The sequence below is a fragment of the Sturnira hondurensis genome, unplaced genomic scaffold (genome assembly GCF_014824575.4).
Source record: "Sturnira hondurensis isolate 20B ecotype Veracruz unplaced genomic scaffold, ASM1482457v3 Scaffold0021795, whole genome shotgun sequence".
Classification (NCBI taxonomy): Eukaryota; Metazoa; Chordata; class Mammalia; order Chiroptera; family Phyllostomidae; genus Sturnira; species Sturnira hondurensis.
The window spans coordinates 9409908-9428495 of record NW_028094426.1 but is presented as its reverse complement, the minus strand read 5'-3'; the positions used below and the strand labels follow the sequence as shown (position 1 = coordinate 9428495).

General features: G+C 40.4%; 1 protein-coding gene across 1 annotated transcript in view; it reads left to right on the top strand.

The window, feature by feature from the left end:
• Positions 1-11920, top strand: part of DERA (deoxyribose-phosphate aldolase) — a 96531-nt gene extending 84611 nt beyond the window's left edge. The window contains exons 7-9 of the mRNA XM_037033808.1: positions 6165-6277; positions 10797-10946; positions 11313-11920. Of these exons, the coding sequence (XP_036889703.1) occupies positions 6165-6277; positions 10797-10946; positions 11313-11369 (320 nt within the window). The 3' untranslated portion in view covers positions 11370-11920. The remainder of the gene's footprint in view (positions 1-6164; positions 6278-10796; positions 10947-11312) is intronic.
• The last annotated feature ends 6668 nt before the right edge of the window (positions 11921-18588 follow it).

The following is an 18588-nucleotide window of genomic DNA, read 5'->3' as shown; positions in this document are numbered from 1 at the left end:
GCGCAGATGTGGAGAGAGGCGTGGAGAGAGATGTGCTGTGATGTGGAGGGGTAGCAGCAGTGGTAGAATGGGAAGTCCTGCATTCATGTGAGGTGCATAACATTGGGAGAGGTAATTTGGGAGTGAGTGATCCTAGCCCCCGACCGGGGTACACAGCCCAGGGCTCCTGTGCCAGGAAGATAAATCCCCATAACTTCTGGCTATAACGACCAGTGGGGGTTGGGACAATGGAAGAAACTGCCAGATTTTGAAGAGATTTTGCTTGAAGGGCCATCGTGATTTTAGAATGTGTGCAAACCCACCCACTTTGGGATTCAGCACCAAGGGCACCAGTCGCACATAGGGGAGTTGGCGAAGTGATTGGAAATGGGACGAGTGCCAGGCAAACCTCTAGAAACCAGACAATGACAGTGTCCCCTCTCTGAACCCTCCCCCAGCAGAGCCACAAAGCGGTGAAATGGATTACTCTTACCTGGTGATTACCTAAGGCTCCTGCCCACATAATCTACAGGTGCCTTTTATAGGGAGTCAAAGCAGCTCTACCTAATACACAAAAACAAACGCAGGGAGGCTGCCAAATCGAGGAGATGAAGAAATATGGCCCAAATAAAAGAAAAGAACAAAACCCCAGAAAAAGAACTAAATGAAACGGGGATAACTTATTAGATGCAGAGTTCAAAATACTGGTGATCAGGATGCTCAGAGAACTCACTGAATACGGCAACAACATAAAGGAAGAAATGAAGATTATACTAAGTGAAATAAAGAAAACTACAGGGAACCAAGAGTGAAGGAGAGGAAGCCGGGATTCACATGAACAATTTGGAACGTAAGGAAGAAATGAAGATTCAAGCAGGATAGCAGGAAGAAAGAATTCTAAAAAAAAGGATTTCGTAAGAAGACTGTGGGACATCTCCAACCATACCAACATCTAAATCATAGGGATGCCAGAAAGAGAAGAGGAAGAGCAAGAAATCAAAAACTTATTTGAAAAATAATGAAAAAGGAACTCTCCTTCATTACTAGTGGGAATTCAGAATGGTACAACTACTTTGGGAGATAGTTTGGCACTTCTTTTAAAGCAAAACTTGGTCGTTCCGTACAATCTAGCAATTGTCCCCTAGGCAATTACCCCACTGATTTTGTCCCTGCAAAAATCTGCATGTGAATGTTGATTGCAGCTTTAGTGATAATTGCCAAACACTGGAAGCAGCCAAATATTCTTTAATATGTGAATGGATAAACCAACAGTGGTATATCTATATATTGGAACATTATTCAGCAATAAAAAGAAATGAACCATGAAACCATGAAATGATATGAGTGAACCTTAAATGCATATTGCCAAGGGAGAGAAGCCAGTGTGAAAGGCTGTGTGATTCCAATTATACGACATTCTGAAAAAGGCAACACTGTTGATGTAATCAAAAGATCAGTGGTCACTTGTGGGAGGGGGAGATGAAATGAGAAACACAGGAGGTTTTTTAGAGTAGTGAGAATATTCTGCGTGATACTGGAATGATGGGTACTTGACATTATACATTTGTTAGAACCACTAGAACTTTCACAGAGAGTGAACCTTAATGCATGAACATGAAAAAAAATCATTGAGGGGATCAGGGGATTCCAAAATAGAATACAGACTGTGACCAAAGAATTTGACTGTATTACATACGTGTGAAAAAAACCCACTGAGGGAGGTGGGAGAAAAAATTGCTGACCCATGTAACTTTATAAATGAGCGTGGTTTATAAAGCTCAGGACAAAGAAACTGCACATTAGCACTCTCCTGGTGTTGATAAAGTTGTGTCTGTGGATGGTATGGTTCACAATTCTGATAGCTTTCTGCATGGTTACTGGGTGTGAACCATCAAATAAATGGGTGGCAGGTGCCAGGTTTCTCGACGCTGGAGTGGGAGTTCAGAGAAGGGGAGAGAGCTGAGGTGACCCATGTGGTAATGGGGCAAGAGTTGGGTACATCAACACAGCTCGTGTTTAGTGTAATGTACATATAGGTAGTTACATATGTAGTTATTGATAGATGCGTGCATATAAATGGGTTAGTATGCATGCATATATTTTTTTTTTGCTGAGTCAGCTGAGAGGGACTAAAAGCAAGACCCCTTCGATAGTAATGAGTACACCCAGCACCTGGGTCTTGCTGTCCATCAAAAGCAGGCAGCACTCTGTGGAGAAGTGGCTTGTTCCAAATGGCAGAAAACACACAAGGTTGGGCCCGGAGCATTTGTGAACAGAAAGTGCTGGAAAAACAAAAAGTCCACACGATGGGGGTACACAAAGGAATACAAGAAGCAACTGAAAGAGCCCCCAGTGGCCAAAGCTAGGACCATTTGAGCAACAAAATAAAACTATGCTGGATTATAAAGCCAAGTAAAAAATAAATATCTGCCGAGTCTGTACTGAAATAAATAAATGATTGTGAGTGAATGAATGAATGAAAAAACAAATCTCCCATGCAAAAAATTCCAAATAATTTCTGTAATTATTCCCCCCTGGAGAAGGTGAATTGTGATTTCCTCTTCCATATATGGACTTCTTTCCAAAAGTTTCAGTATTGCAAGTAGGAAAAGGGGAACAATTTTACAGCGGAGAAACCTGGCAAACGCTACGTGCTCCAAGTGCCCCAGGTTAACATCATCCTGTAGTAAGTCACGTTACTGCACACTATGATGTGGCAAAAACGGCACCTCATTACTTCTATGGTCCCCCTCCCTAGAAACTCATAACCTCAGTGTAATCACGAGAAAAACATCAAACAAATCCCAGTTGAGGAAAATTTGACAAAACAGCCAACCAGGACTCAAAACTCCTAAGGTCGTCAGAATAAGGAAAGTCTAAGAAACTGTCATATCCAGAAAAAGCCTGTGGGGGAATGGCAGATGTGTGGTGGGATCCTGAGTGAGATTGGATTCTGAATAAAACTAAGGAAATCTAAAGTATGGATTTTGGTTAAGAATAATATGTCAGTATTGGTTCATTGTAACAGAGATGCTGTACTGAGTTGTTGATAATAGGGGAAACTAGGTATAAGATATATGGAAACTCTGCACTGTCTTTTCACAGCATTTCTGTAGATCTTAATTTGTTTGTAAATTAAAAGTTTACTTAAATAAATAAATAAAACAATATCTTTTTCTGAGCTGCCCGCTCAGCTTTAATTCTAGTGAGCCTAGAATGAAATTCCAAACTGTCTCCCTTTCCCCATCAGTCAGTTCAAGGTGGAAAATAATTTGCCTTTTCTTGGTAGCTGTGGCCGGCTATCCATCCATTCACCCTTCTGTCCATTCACCGTCTAAAATGTATTCATTGAGCTGCTCAGGTGAGTCACACTCTAGGGGCGTGTGTAAGAAAGATACAACGCCTGCCCTCAGGTGTGCTTACAGTACAGTCAAGAAAGGGAGACAGGCAGACAAATACTGTGCAGGCCACCGTCACTGCACCTGGGCTGCTCTTGCTCCTGGGGCAGGTGTTCTGCTCCGCTCCTCCCAAATGTACCGGGCGAGTCTCCTCTCTTACCTGGCCTCCAAACCCTTCCTTCTGTGGTTAACGTTGGATGGTGTGCCTTTTAAGTGACCCTACCTTTTATTTAGGCCCCCAAATGTGGTCTCTGTCTTTTGTATTAATAATCTTCTTTTCCAAGGTGCTTACAAGAATTCAGCTGATGTGTCCAGGGTTGTACCTAAAAGCCTTCTTGTGAATCCACAGTGTCACATACTAGAAAACACGTCTTGGGCTCATCATGAATTATTTTAGGATGTTCCCCTCACCTTCTTACATCTATTTGGAGGCTTTGATCTATTATTTTGGTTGTCTTCTGATGTTGTACAAGCTAGGTTGCATGGTCATTCATTCATTCATTTATTAATGAAGTTAGCATTTGCATTTTGCACTTGCTGTTTCCTGGCTTGTGAAGTTCTTTTCACAGATTCCCTTTATTCACTCTGAATTTCTCTCGTGAGATGCCTTTATGAAGACTCTATTTAAATATAGCTCTCTCTCCCCAAGTCCATCACTCTCTTTTACTTCACAACACTTATCTCCACCTGGCTTTTGTTGTATATATATATTGCCTTTCTCTTCTGGAAATTCTCACCAATGCTGGAACTTTGTCTGTTTTGTTTAGTGGTCTGTTCACAGCATCTAAAACAGTCTAGAGCATAGTAAGCACTTAGTAAATATTTGGTGAATGAGTGCATGCATGGTATGTCTCCATTTCTCCCGAATGGGCCTACCTTCAGACCCAGAGAAAGGAAGGCTCCCGATGACCTGTTCAATATGTCAGAATTCCTATGGTATTTCTACAGATTGCAAGCCTGCCTAGGTTTTTGCCCCATATTTATGTAACACTTGACAGTTTTCAGAGTGCTTTCACATTAGACTGTCTCTTTTGATTCCTTGGATAATGCTATGAAACCAGTAGGAATTTTCAGATGTATTTTACAAATGAGAGCAATTAGGAGATGGAATTTGTGAGGTATTTCAGAGGCAGGGCTGCAAACCAGATCTGCTGACTTCAGGCTCATCAAGTGATTACCCAGAATTATGCTTCATCTCCCCATTGAATATATATGGTTTTGAGGGCAAGGGTTTTAATGACTTGTTCTTACATTTTTTGTGGTGCTTTACACACAGTGCACTTACTAAAGGTGTATTGATTTGAACTTTTCAATCTGCAGAGTAGTGGTGGAAGTATCTTTTCCAGCTGAAACTAGAGGAAGAAGTTTTGGCCACCTTTTTCCTCCACTTGCCTCACCCACTTCTTGGGTAGACATTGAGAGACTCAGGTTCACCTTATCTGTGCATCCACAGATTCAGTGGGCCAGGCCATACGTCTGCACAGGAGCCACCCAAGAACCTTGTGGATACTCAGATTCAGTTGGTCTTGCGTAGGGCCTGAGAAGTCTGCATTTGTAACAAGCTCCCTGACAGTGCCTGTGCTGCTGGTCTGTGGTCCACACTTCGATTATTTCGGGGATAGGTAACCACATGAAAGACAGAGGTTCTCATTCGGCTGTCGGTGTGACCCTAGTAAGTTTCTTGGAGACACTATAGCGTATTGGGTAAGCTATATTGCTTTGATTAAAATTCTGCCTCCTCTCTTACTATGTAACCTCAAACACGTTACTTAACTTTTTGGGCCTCAATTTCCTCTTTAAAAATTGTACTTAACTTTTGCCGTGGTCATGAGGGTTAACTGAGTTAATTCTTTTGGAGCAACTGCAGTTAGTGCACAGTGCATCACGCAGAGTGAATTTTAACTGCTGTTATTGTTTCTTTGTCTCCTCTATTCTGTTAAACATCAATAGGTGTAAGATATACTTGAGCCCTAGCTGGTGTGGCTCAGTGGATTGAGCATTGGCCTGGAAACCAAAGGGTTGCCAGTTTGATTCCCAGTCAGTGCACGTGCCTGGATTGTGGGCCAGGTCCCCAGTAGGGGGAGCACAAGAGGCAACCACACATTGCTGTTCCTCTCCCTCTCTTTCTCCCTACCTTCCCCTCAGTCTAAAAGTAAATAAAATCTTTTTTTTAAAAAAAGATATATTTGAGAGACAGGAAGTTGTTTACAATAGTTGCAAGTTATGAAATAGCATGGTGTCTGTCATGAAAACCCTAATCAGGTTGGAAGACAGTGCTTTTATTAACAAGCGACTCAGTAGAAATCAGCTAATGGTGGTTCGTCTGTGTTGTCACAGCTGTACCATGTACTTTCTGTCAAGTATGAGGAAATGAGGGGCAAATGAGTTGGCACTCCAGTTTTGTGGAATTATATGTTATTATTTTACTAAGTGTTATATGATGTTAAGCAGAGGGAATAAAATTGTTTTATTCATCTTAGTTATGCCTTAAATAAACCAACTCAATTTTAATTGGTGATATGGAAATAAATGCAAGAGCCCCAAGGGTTCATGAGAATCCATCTGGTGCTTAACTAATTCGTCTTATAATCAGGAGAAGGAAAAGTAGGGGAAGAATTACTTTTAAAATAATACATCTATCTTTTTAAAACATTTTTTCAACTGACTCATGAAAAATGAAGTTGTATTCCTCTGGAAAAAATAGTCCATAACTCTTCTTCCATTGACTCAAAAGTGTAAAAAGTAAGTTTTTAAATTAACCTACAGTGTTTCTTCCTTTTGTTTTAGGATCAGATTTTATTAAGACTTCTACTGGGAAAGAAACAGTTAATGCCACCTTCCCAGTGGCTATAGTGATGCTCCGGGCCATTAGAGATTTCTTCTGGAAAACTGGAAACAAGGTACTTTATCGCCAGCAAATCTTTCTTCAGAGTAAAGATTCTGTTATTTATAATACTAGTCCGAGCCATGATAACTGTCTGTGTATACAGATGATGTGAATGGGTTCCCCTTATGAAGATGAATGTTTCATTTACCTTCCTTTACAAAAGGACACCTTCATGGGAAAAATGTGTGATTAACAGAAGTGAGTGCGAGTGTGGAAGCCAGTACGTGTGATCAACATGTAAACTTCCTTTACGTTTTTTTTTTTATTAACCGAAGACAATTTTATCACTGACAAGAAATTCCTAAATGGGTTCTTTAACGAGCTAATTCTGCCGCTACACAGAGGCTGTGTGGTAAGGCGTTGGCCAGTGAAAACAGGTTAATGCAGAAATTAAACTTCCTTGAGGAATGGAAAGAATTGCAGAGTAACATTTATTGAATGATAAGCTGTGGAGGTGATATGAAAAGTATGCAGTATAATGGGAAATAATCTTTTCCTGTCATTATTGAAGGACACACATAAATTGGTTTTTCTGTTGGGAAACCCCCGGTCCAGAAAAACTTATTACTTTTAATAATATGAGGTGAAGAGAAAATTCTTGAGGAGATGAACTTATTAAACAAAATAATGAAATGCTGTGAAACAGCAGGGAAAAGCTAGCTAGACGTTATATAGCTCTTGAATTAAATATCCATTTTTGCGTTTTATGGCAGTTAGATGTGCTCCTTGGAAGACTGTTAAGCTGAGGAGGGTGTATGCTAGCTTTTGTCAGCTTTTCGAAAAATAATACATAGTTTCTGAAACAGGAAGTTAAAAGAAAAAATGCGTATGAGGTGTTTTTTAAAATGAGTTTGGATTTTGCTTTTTTACTTCAAGTTGCTTGTTTAGTTGCAAATTATCTCAAAGAATTTTTTTTCTTACATCACTGGAGAGAAAGGTAATTTTTTGATGGGATTTTCTCTTCCTCAGAAAACATCTTTTAAAACCAGTCTCCTGACTTCTTCCAAATAGAAACCCCCACAAAAGACCAGGAATCTTTTTGTCAACTGGATGTGATGACTTTATATGTAACCATAGCTTTAGTTTATTTTGGACTTAGAGACCTGTTTTGGAATGTATTAGATTTGAGAGGAAATGAACTCCTTCCAGAATTTTCTCCTTCAGAATAACTTCATATCTTTAAAAAATACATACAGGTTAAGTACCTATTGTGATCTACATATGAAAGTTGACCCAACTTGAGTAACCTCTACTTGGTAGCTTTTCTCCAGTGATCCACCTTTTTTAAAAAAAAATGAAGCTATAGCCCTGGCTGGTGTAGCTCAGTGGATTGAGCGCGGGCCTGTGAACCAGAGGATCGTGGTTCGATTCCCAGTCAGGGCACATGCCTGGGTTGCAGGCTGGTTCCCTGCAGGCCAACTCCCAGCAGGGGATGCCCGAAAGGCAACCATACATTGATGTTTCTCTCCCTCTCCTTCCCCTCTAAAGATCAATAAATAAATAAAATCTTTTAAAAAATTGAGATTCTATCATTTAAAAAAAATGAAGCTATAAAAAATGAGAGAACTTTATCTTTGGCACCTCTCTCTCACAGTAGAGTGAGTGGGCCCACTGACTACACCAGTGGTTCTTATCCCCAGCCCACGAACACGCAAATAGATGTGAAGCTGTTTATCCACCTGGTGGCCTGGGCCCTCATTCCTGCAGTTCCGTGGCCGGGGTAGACCTCAGGCATCTCCGCATTTCATAAGCTCCTTCGTTGGCACTAAAAGTCTCCTTTGGGAACCCAATCCTGTTTTGGTTTCAACAGACATTTACTGAGTCGTTAATTATGTGCCATATTAACCTGTCCTGCATGCTAAGGACATGAAAATGAACAAGTCTCTTCCCAGGACATCCTCTACATGACCAGCAAAGAATTTCAGTAAAAGTTTTAGATGCTCCATGTTCTAGACCAGTGTAGCGAGTGAGGGATATATTGTACTCTATTCAGCACTTTATTGTGTTGACCCTTTTCCGCAGGTAATAAGCAAAGTTCATGATAGTTTTAATGAACTGTCTTAATGGATTTGGACAGGTACAAGGCAAAAACTGGATTCATTTCAATCACACTCGATTTCACACAGTGAGGTGCTGCAGGTGTAGCTCGCAAATCAGGTGCATCCTTTCAGGTTGTTGACAAGTTGCCGGGGCAGCCCCCCAGACTGTAAAGTTTCTGCATTATTGATTTAAGGGGCATTTTAAAATGTTATCAGCCACCTTCCAGGCCGTGATTAGTGTCACTCCTGAGAAGCAGAGGTTTAATATTTCATAATTTCACTGCAGATTTATGTTTTCCATATCCGTTCCCTTAAAAAAGTACAAACTTATGCTAGAACCTCTCTTTAGAAACATTGCTGAACAGACTCGCTGACACAACTGAATTATATAGAAAAATCTATAGGCAGAAGGGCCTCTGTGATAGAAGTGCTCCTGGGATTAACAGGGTGCTAAGATCAGCTAATTGGGACATTGTTATTATTATTATTCTGCCTCTACTCAATAAAGGACCTCATCCCATTTATCTTCCCCACTCCTCCCAACTCCCCTCACTCTTACATGGTGGTTTGGGTTCCAGAGCCATAGGCAGATAGAATCTCTACGGCTGCTGCTTAGCTATGTGATGTTGTGTGACTGAGGCAGGGAAACCAGTTGGGAGGCCTTTGCTGGTATACCTTGTGAGAACTGATGAGCAGCTCAACTAAAACAGTGGAGGTGAGAGTAGAGAGGAAAGGATGCATGGGGGCATATGGATGTGAAGAAGGCAGGACTTGACTGCTGATTAGTTTTGTGGAGCGTGATGAGGAAAATGGTAGAGTCCAAATTAACTGTGAGGGCTCTAGCCTGGGTTGATAATGGGACTACTCATTTATTACTGTCTCCCTTCTCTAGTATTCTGTTAGCAGTCACTCTGCTGGTGCTGCTTATAAAACCCTTAGCTCTTCGTGGTCAAGTGCATGAGCTTCAGTGTTTGGACTATGGGGGGTGGGTTTCTTCATTGTCCCATCTATAGAGTCTCTGTTGCATAGTCAAGGTCTTGAGACAAGTAAATCCAGAGAAGCAGGTTTTGCAGTATATGAAACACATTTATTTTTTCTAATGGATTCAGGGATGTCATTTGTAAACATCAGGTATTGGCCGATTGTGTTATTTTATGGTCACCCTTAAAAACTACTGAAATGGGAAAAGCCCCTACACTGTCTTTTTCTGCTGTGCTTATTCAACTGGTCTGGCTGCTTTTTACGAGGTCCGTCCAGAAGGTTATCCAGCCATATATGAAAAATAGAGACATTTATTGAAGGAGATACAAGATACAAGAAGCATTGTACACAGGACAATGACTCCTTATTTCCCTTCAAGCTGTGTACCTTGGGACCTCACACAGTTCTCCCAGTCACTGTCAGCCACCCTGTTGTATTTTCCTGAATCTCATTGACAGTCTGAAACTTCTTCCCTTTCGAAGGTGATTTTAGTTAGGGGAGAGACCAGAAGTCACAGGGCACCAAATCTGGGCTATAGCAGGGCTGAGTCATCTGGGTGATTTGATGTTTCACTAAAAAACTTTGCAGGATATCTGATGCTTGAGTGGGCACGTTGTCATGATGAAGCTGCCAGTCACCAGTTGCCCATAGCTGTGGCCTTCTGAGTCATCTGAATAGTTTCCACAGAGGAATGTTTCAGCTTAACACAAACTTTGATGCAGATCCATTGCTATACTGGTTCAGTCATTTTGAATACAATGGCCACACAGTCTACATGCTCACTCAATGGCATCTACTGCCCCCACTGACTGGTACAGTGAAGTCATCATTGTTCATGCATGCGAATTCCAGTCCACTCTCCTTGGCTGCCAGTTTACACTGATGTTGCCCAAACGTTTCTCTTTGTATTAACAATGGCTAGAATTTTTCCAGACAGATCTTGAAAACTCTGTCTACTTACAACTTAGGGTAAAAAAGTCCATGCAGTTAAGCTGATTAAACAACTGTCAACCCTCCTTGCGGATTGCTGCCCATTTGGTTGGCGTGACCCTGCCAATTTGCTCCTCTTGTTCTAAATACACTGATGTGTCTTTCACCTCGAGAGGAGGGGCTGAAAGGTGTCTACATAGGCTTACTTGTAGGAAAATAGAATGAATGGGCTTTTGTGATATGTTTTCCTATTTATTGACACATTTTTTTGTTTATCTCAGGTTCACAGCTGTAGTCTAAATGGTTGAGGTTTATGGCTTTCCGATAAGTGAAATGTTAATGAGGATTATTCACTTTCATTAGTGTCTCCTCAGAAGCAGTGACATTTTCCCCATTAATCCTGGGAAAGTCATTTTGTAGGGTGAATGGACATGAGTCAGTGATCTAAGCTCGTTTGCTGGGTGAATGGAAACAGACTAAAAAAGGAGAGCGAGAGAATCGAGGCTTGTGGTAATTCGGTACCGTTTTCCAAAGTAACCTGGTATGAACAAACCTTGTTTCCTTTCCCACCTTCCCTTTTAGATAGGCTTTAAGCCAGCGGGTGGCATCCGCACGTCGAAGGATTCCCTGGCTTGGCTCTCCCTCATAAAGGAGGAGCTGGGAGATGAGTGGCTGAAGCCAGAACTCTTCCGAATAGGTGCCAGCGCTCTGCTTTTGGACATCGAGAGACAGGTGAGTGATAACCCACTGTCCTTGGAACAAGTCGACGACTGTTTTTGAGAAGGAAATGAAAAGTCATCTCCAGGGCTGTGAGAACTAGAGGTGAACAATCACCTGATCTCCATCGTGGTACCCAACTCCCTGCTGCTTCTCAGCAACCTGCTCCATCCTGGAGTAGGGTGGATGGAGATTTTGCTGAAGTGCCTAATAGGAGGGCTTTATAATGAAATGTTAATTAAAACTATTAATTATTGTATAATAGTATAATCATTATGAAACATTGATTAAAATGAATGATTGTCATATAATAGTATAATTATTAATTGATACATGTAATAATATGATAATTATTAATTAACGGAACTGCTTTCCTCACAGATTTATCATCACGTGACTGGAAGATATGCAGCTTATCATGATCTTCCGATGTCTTAAATCAGCAACGAATTCCAGAGAAGGTTTTTTTTTTTTACAGTGTTTAAAAATTACTTTTCGACATACTTTTAAAAATTACTTAATTAAAAAATGCGGGAACAGATAACTGTCTTTTTTTCCCTTGAAATATCCGTGAAATGTAATTCAAAGGATGAAGGCAAAATACCAGCTAGTCCACATACGGCACTCACTCAGGCACATATGCAATGGCCTTCATCACCAGATCTGTGCTGGTAACTTCGTGAAGGTTTTCTCTTAAACACCCCGAGTCAGATGTTAATGATAGCTTCGACAACGCTAAATTCGGAGGGAAAAAATGTTGAACTGCCCAAGAAACCAGCTGCGGCGAAGGAGAGCGCGCGCCCCTGGCCTGCTGCTGCGTTCAAACTGCCCCAGGAGGCAGCAGGAGGCAGCTGGCTCGGCACTCACGTCCTGCCATGAAAATCCATCTTTGATTTTGGCAAGAGATACATACGCTCTTTTATTGTTTTGTGAATGAAGTTTCTGTCATTTTTTACAAAGCTATGGATGTCGTGGGTTTAGAATAAAAAAACAAACCCTTATATTTGTTTATTTTTAACTTTAAATTGTATAGTACATATTGAAAAATTAATCCATGAAATATATGAAGAGGTTTTATTAATGATTTTTTGAGTCCTGAATCTCTCTCTCCATTAGACTCCTTGGGTGTTTGTCTCAGATAAAGTACCCCTTCCCAGTACATTATTAGTGAATACAACTTAGATACATATTCTGAAACTTTGAAGATTTTTCTGGTATAGCGAATAGGGGTAACACAGCAGAAAATAATGTAGCGCAGTAAGTGTTAAACTCTTTACATACACCAGTTTATTTAATCCTTGTTTAATCCCTTTAACAGCTATGTAAGTGCATTAAGGTTTAAATCCTTCCAAAAATGAATACTGATATTATCATCCTTTTAAACAGATGAGGGTCTTAGGCACAGAGAGCTTACGGAAGTTGCCAAAGATCACAGAGCTGAAAAGTGGCAGTCCAGAATCAAGCCCAGGCGGATAGCCTGGCCCCCGAGTCTGTGTCGTCACTTCCGTGGGTACCTGTCCCTGCCCACACACAGGCACACACACTGAGCTCACTGTCAGCTACGCGGAGCGACGGTCTGCACTGTCTTCTATGGCTTACTTTGCCCACTGAGGTCTCTCGGCTTTATACCTCCGCCTGTTCTGCTTTACCACGTTATAGAACCTCTTCGTTCTTAAATTGAGATTTTTTTTAATGGAATCTTTCCCTTCCTGAATGAATCTCCAGCTACTCAGACATGAGAAATGCTGGACTGGGAGTCAGTTGTGTTTGCATCTTTCATCTGCCGAATTCTGGCCCAGCCTCTTCCGTTCTCACTTTGTGACCTCGGTCCAGTCCACCTCTCTGGACCTCGGTTTCTTCGTCTGCAAAGTGAAAGGGTTGAGGCAGGTGATATGAAGGTGCTTTCAGCCCTGGAGTTATAGTACCCTAGGGGTAATGATAACAAATCTTAAGAAAATATTTTATGGCTATAAAGAGAAAAATTGTAGCCATCTAAATTAAAATTTGCCTCTCAGGAGTCAGTCAGGCACGTCCCTCAAAGCACCTCTCCAAGTCTAAGTGAAAGGACTAAAGAAAGAATGGAAAAGTAATCCTGCTTTCATCCGACACCTTCAGAAAACCGACTTGACTTACGCCCTTAGATATGGTCAGTGGCTCCAAAGGCCATATCCTCCTTCATAAGGTGACTGGCCAGCTCAACGGTCAGTCACCCTTGGAGAAGAAACTTTACAGTAAATAATTACATCGTATCACCTTTGAAGCTATTCCAATTTCTCAGGGGCTCTGCTTTCCTCCTGTTAAACCCAGCTGGTCATTTTAGTTGATCAAGCGAACAGGCCTCATTATCTTCAATTCTCATTTATATGAGGCACACACTGAAATTGACCTCTGCAGACAATTACAGATTCACATAGGAAATTAAGACTGGTGAGTCCCTCAGACCTATTAGAGGCTGATGAGCACGGCCTGATCTAAAAGTAAATAATCTTGTATTTTGGGGGGACAGTTTATTCCAAGGACTATTGGCCTCTAATCAGGAATGTTGCCTTACATTCATCAGGAATGTTACCTTACCTGGCTCTCAAAATGAAATGTAACTTAGATGACTAATAGGAAGACCCCAGTGAATGCTGATTGCTGTGAAAGCACAAGAGGAAGAGGTCATTTTTGAGGTGACTGATTGACTACAAGCAGATGTGTCTGCTTGAGAACCCTGGGATCAGATGCTTTGTGCAATGAGAAAATGAGTTCTGCTGTGTTACGTTTAAAGCTTCTAAGTCAATAAAAGCAATCTCCCTGAAAATTGTCACAGTTGTACAATAAAGCATACTAAGTCTTAAAGTTATCTTAATACAACCAATTATAAAGTTTAGGGGCTTAAAGTTCTGTCCATCATTGTTTACATGAGAAAAGACATGTACGCAAGATCACGTAGAAAGTTGTGGCTGAGCCCATAACCTAGATTCATGCCATGAGATATTCTACAAGACATAGCCAGGGCTTTGGAATTGAAAATTCCTTAATTGTGTATAAACCCTGCCGTACCTGGTATGTTTGTCAGCATGTGAACGTTAGACTTTCAGAAGGCTCAGTTTGGCCTTCTAAGTGGTGTTTTGGCAAAGACCAACCACCTAAATACATTTAGTCCGAATGATAACGTGGTTAATTTTATCTGTTAGACTTCCAGAGTTTTTGGTGACCTCAAGAACTGAAATTTTTAAAAAGGAAGTTCAATGTTACTTTTTGTAAGAAAAAAAGAAGGGGGCTTATTTTATTTGGATTTTAGTTTGTCTACAAATGGAGAGAAAATGATTAGTGTAATCACAGAACAGTTTCATAAACACGGAATCATCTCACTGTGGATTACTTCAGCACTAGTGGGAAATTTAGACAAATTAGTTTGTATGAAATACAGCATCTGAGGAGACCTGTTCCACATGGGAACTGTTTCAAATATCTCCCTGGACGTGCGTCCTCGCAAGAACATGACGTGGTGTCTCTCTGGGTGGAGCAGGCAGTTTGCTGTGTTGTACGTGTCTGTCTTAAGCCCAATCTAGAAAAACCAAATCAGTTTCTTTGAAAAAATCAACTTGCACTTGTAGTTCAGAGGGAGACCAGTATTAATTTTTCTCCCATCAACTCGATCATTTTCTATGCAACATAAATAGGGCCAGAGTGCAGGAATAGAAAGAAGGAGAATTTGATTAAACTTTCTAAGGAAATGAAATGCTGTGTCCATTTTGGCACTCTGAAAAAGGTATGAGGTGAAATCAATTTCTGCAGTTGTTTTCCCGATCATGCACAAGAGTCTTGCCTCCTGAAAGAACATATGTATTTTATAACCACCACCAAATGGTCCTTTCCAGAAATGACCACAGGTAACATCTGGCTGATACATAAAATATGTAGTAAAAATAATCATTTTTAATTAACTAAAACCTGCTCGGGAGAGAGAGTCAGAGGAATAGCCATCTGGTCAGTTCTTATTTAATAGGACAAATGAGGATCAGAATGTTGAATGCAATATATGTGAACTACTTAGTGACCTTACGATGAACTAAAACTTAGAACAGAGGTGTGGGGGAGGAATCAGAATATATAGAAATAACAGACAAAGTTTGATTTTTAAAAAATTTTTTAGTAGTATTGATACATCTTGTACTGTAAAATGTAGGTAGAATAGAAGAAGCCTAGGTTTTGTGGCATTTTCTATGATTCAATGACAGGAAATGTGTTTTAATTATTTGAGTAGTAAGATGAGGTTATACTTGATTCTGGAGCTTGACAAGGATGATGAAGAGTTTCAGAAAATTATTGTAAGTAAAGGTAAAGCAACCCGGGAGAAGATTAAAGGGTACTTGATGTCAAATGGTCCCAGGAATGGGACCACGTCAATGGTCTACATGACGTGTTAATAAGTAAGAGTTCTGCATTTCCTTCGTAGAAGAAATGAGTTTATGGTACATGTGAAGTTAGGTTAGTTCTAGGGAAGGATTCCTTTAATGCTCTAAAATTTGCTATTCCCTTTCACAAGTAGATTCTTCTTTGATGGGAGCGCTTAGTTTTGCTGTCAAAGAAAACAGTATGCTAACTACTTTACTAAACTAGTATACAACAGAAATACGGGGACAGTTTATAGAGCAGATAATTCCATCCCCACCCCTAGAGTTTCCAGGTCTGTAAATTGGCTATGGGGCCCCAGAATTGGCATTGCCCAGAAGTCTCCAGTTGATATTGACACTGTGGCCTGGGAACCACACTTGAAGCACCCCCCCAACTAGAAAGAAAGCCTGCACGCAACACCTAGATTCCAAAGGAGATTCATCTTTCAGTAGTAAAACCCACCAGCTGTGGCAGCTCTTAGTCAAGAAACTCCAGGGTAAGTGTGTACATTTTGTTGCTTTTCATAGCCAAGAACGAGAGACAGGACAATGGAGATGATATTATCCTTAATCCTTTCACAGTAGGCAGTGAACTCGATTCCACTTTGGGTTTAAAAGCAAGCTTTGGAGCCTGGAATAAACATTTTAGATGAGGTTAGACTCATTATCCCCAAAATCTTCCAAGGGATTTCAGCAAGCCAACATAGCAAGGATTCAGCTGTATGTGATTTTTACCTATTAAGAGTGCCTTAGCTTTTGGTGATTCCAGTATAATCACACTTAAAACCAAGACCTATTTTTAACAGAGCCCATTCTTTAACATATTTGAACTGGATAAAAAGTTCTAAAAAGGGATGTTTCACAGACACTTGGCTTCTTGTGTGAAGGTACTATGTACGTGATCTCTAGACCGGGGTTAATGAAAACATTAGGTCTTTGTTCTTTTTAACACAAAAACATGTTTTAAAATGTTTTGTCTTTTTAAAGTGTGTGTTCTACCAGGTTATACGTGGTCAGGCATGGTTCTTAGTTGCAGAAAACAGAACTCACCTCTATCTGGTTTAAGCAGAAAATTTATTTTTAGAGCGTATTGAGTACCTTACAGAACAGGAAGACCAGATTGTTGGGCATAGAGGCAGCTGGCTAGGAATAACACCCCAAACCTCTCTTTAGAACTAACTGCTCCAGGGAAGACTCAAGGCTACCACCTTTGGGCACTTAATACCCATATTGGTGCCTTTGCCACCCTTGCAAGTGGAGCCCTCATTTAACACAATGGCCAAAGATGGATTCTTCCATTGCTGTCTTGGGTAACAAATGCCTGCGTGGCTTATCTGCTGTGTCAGAGCCTCAGTCACATGCCTGTGCTCTAGCTGTAAAGGAAGCTGGGAACATACATTGGGCCTTCTGGGGGTGGGAAATGGCACATAGTATTCAAAAGTGGCACACGATACTGACAGTTGTCAGCTCCACTGTGACAAGGTGGTACTGGAGCGATTGTTCATCTTTCGTGGTAGGCAAGGACTCGTTGCCCTTTGGCTATATTCCCACTTCCAGTCAGTCTCTACGGCTGAATACTATATGTAGTCACCCCTTGTCTCTTGGTTCCATAAATGGGTCTAAAGGAATCCCTGAAGCCCTTACATTTATTCTCGCCAGCAATATATGAGAGTGCAGCTTCCCCCAAATACTGTAATTTCTATATCTCTAGACAGCTATCTATTGACTTCCTACCAGGAGTAATGATAAAATTAGGTTTTTTCCAGTTCCTCCCAAACTCACTTTATTCTTGATATTACCTAATTTTTCATATTATACTCTTTAGACTTAGATATATACTTATAGCTCTATTAGGTGATTTATCAGCTTCAATAATCCTCCTATCCTCAGCTCTATCAGATAAGAAAGTCCGCATATTGACGTGACTGCCCACCATCAGTCTTCCTCAGCTCCAAGCCATTGCTATTATTATTTCTATGTCATTAGAGTTTGTAATGTGTAATTTTGTCCTGTGACCGAAATCTCCACAATTGTTCTAGTTTTAGTCCTACAGTTAAATGAAGTCAACACTTAGTATCAGTACTCCATTTATCTCTTTGCTTTTCAAAATTTTACCTATAGCAGTTTCTTCCAGAATAGTTTGGGGTATATATCCCGAGTTTTCACAAGCTCAAAAAATGTTCATTTTCATCACATTTTAATGACTATTTGTGTACAATTCTTGGATCAAACACTTTACTTCTTGAGGACTGTTCTGTTGCTCTGATGTCTTCTAACATTGAGTGTTGCTGTGGAAAGTAACATTTGGGCTTAAAAGTTTTGCCACGACTCACAACAGTTGTTTTTTCCTTTCAATTCCAGTAACTTTACTAAAACATGATTTAGGGTTGAATGATTTTGTGTAATTTTTTCCTGGAGTCCAGTATGCTCTCTCAATTTATAGAATTACGACATACTTCTGGGAAGTTACATTGAAGTATATCCTTAACCTTTTCTCTATTTTATTATTTTTCACCTCTTCTCAGGATGATGAAGTTTATTCAGTTTATTACAGTAGAATAAGGTCTTTTTTATCTGGTCTGTCTAGTATTTTTTTTGTAATTCTTTTTTTTCCTACGTAAAAGGATCGCACTTTTTCTATTCCAGACATTCTTGTTTCTTTTCATGTTTTTAGCTTGTTAGCAGAATGTGGTTGCTGCCAGTGAAACGTATGTTTCCTGGGCACTGCCAAATCGTCTTTCATTTCCTGTTGTGTTGCTGTACGCTCCCCAAGCTCTTGTATATTTGATACAAGTTCTTGCTTTATAGATAAGGAAGTTTTGTTTAGTATTTTTTTTAAGTCTGTGGCAAATACATTTGGTCCTAATTTTTATCTGCTTTATGGAGACATTTTTTTCTGCTAAGTAAATATTCTTTATCTTCCATTTTATCTCTGTGCATTTCTTCTCTTACTTTGTTGCAGTAGCTTTGCATAGATAGTATGCTTTTTTTCTGATCAGCCACTACAGGAAGTTTGCGTGGAAGAGATGCCATGTCCATGCCCTGAGCCAACAGGAATTCTTACTGTTCACAGACAGACACATAGTTCCTTATAACACAGGCTGTGTAAGTGAATTATTTTGGCCTTAATTACCCCTTGTCAGAGGACAATGGTTTTAGGTCTACTCACGTTACAGTTCTGTTCTCTGGCTCTGCCTCAACCACAAGCTGCTTCCTGCAAATATGGGGTCACTGTATGATCTTTTTCCCTTTAACCCTAACTCCTCCGCTTCTCT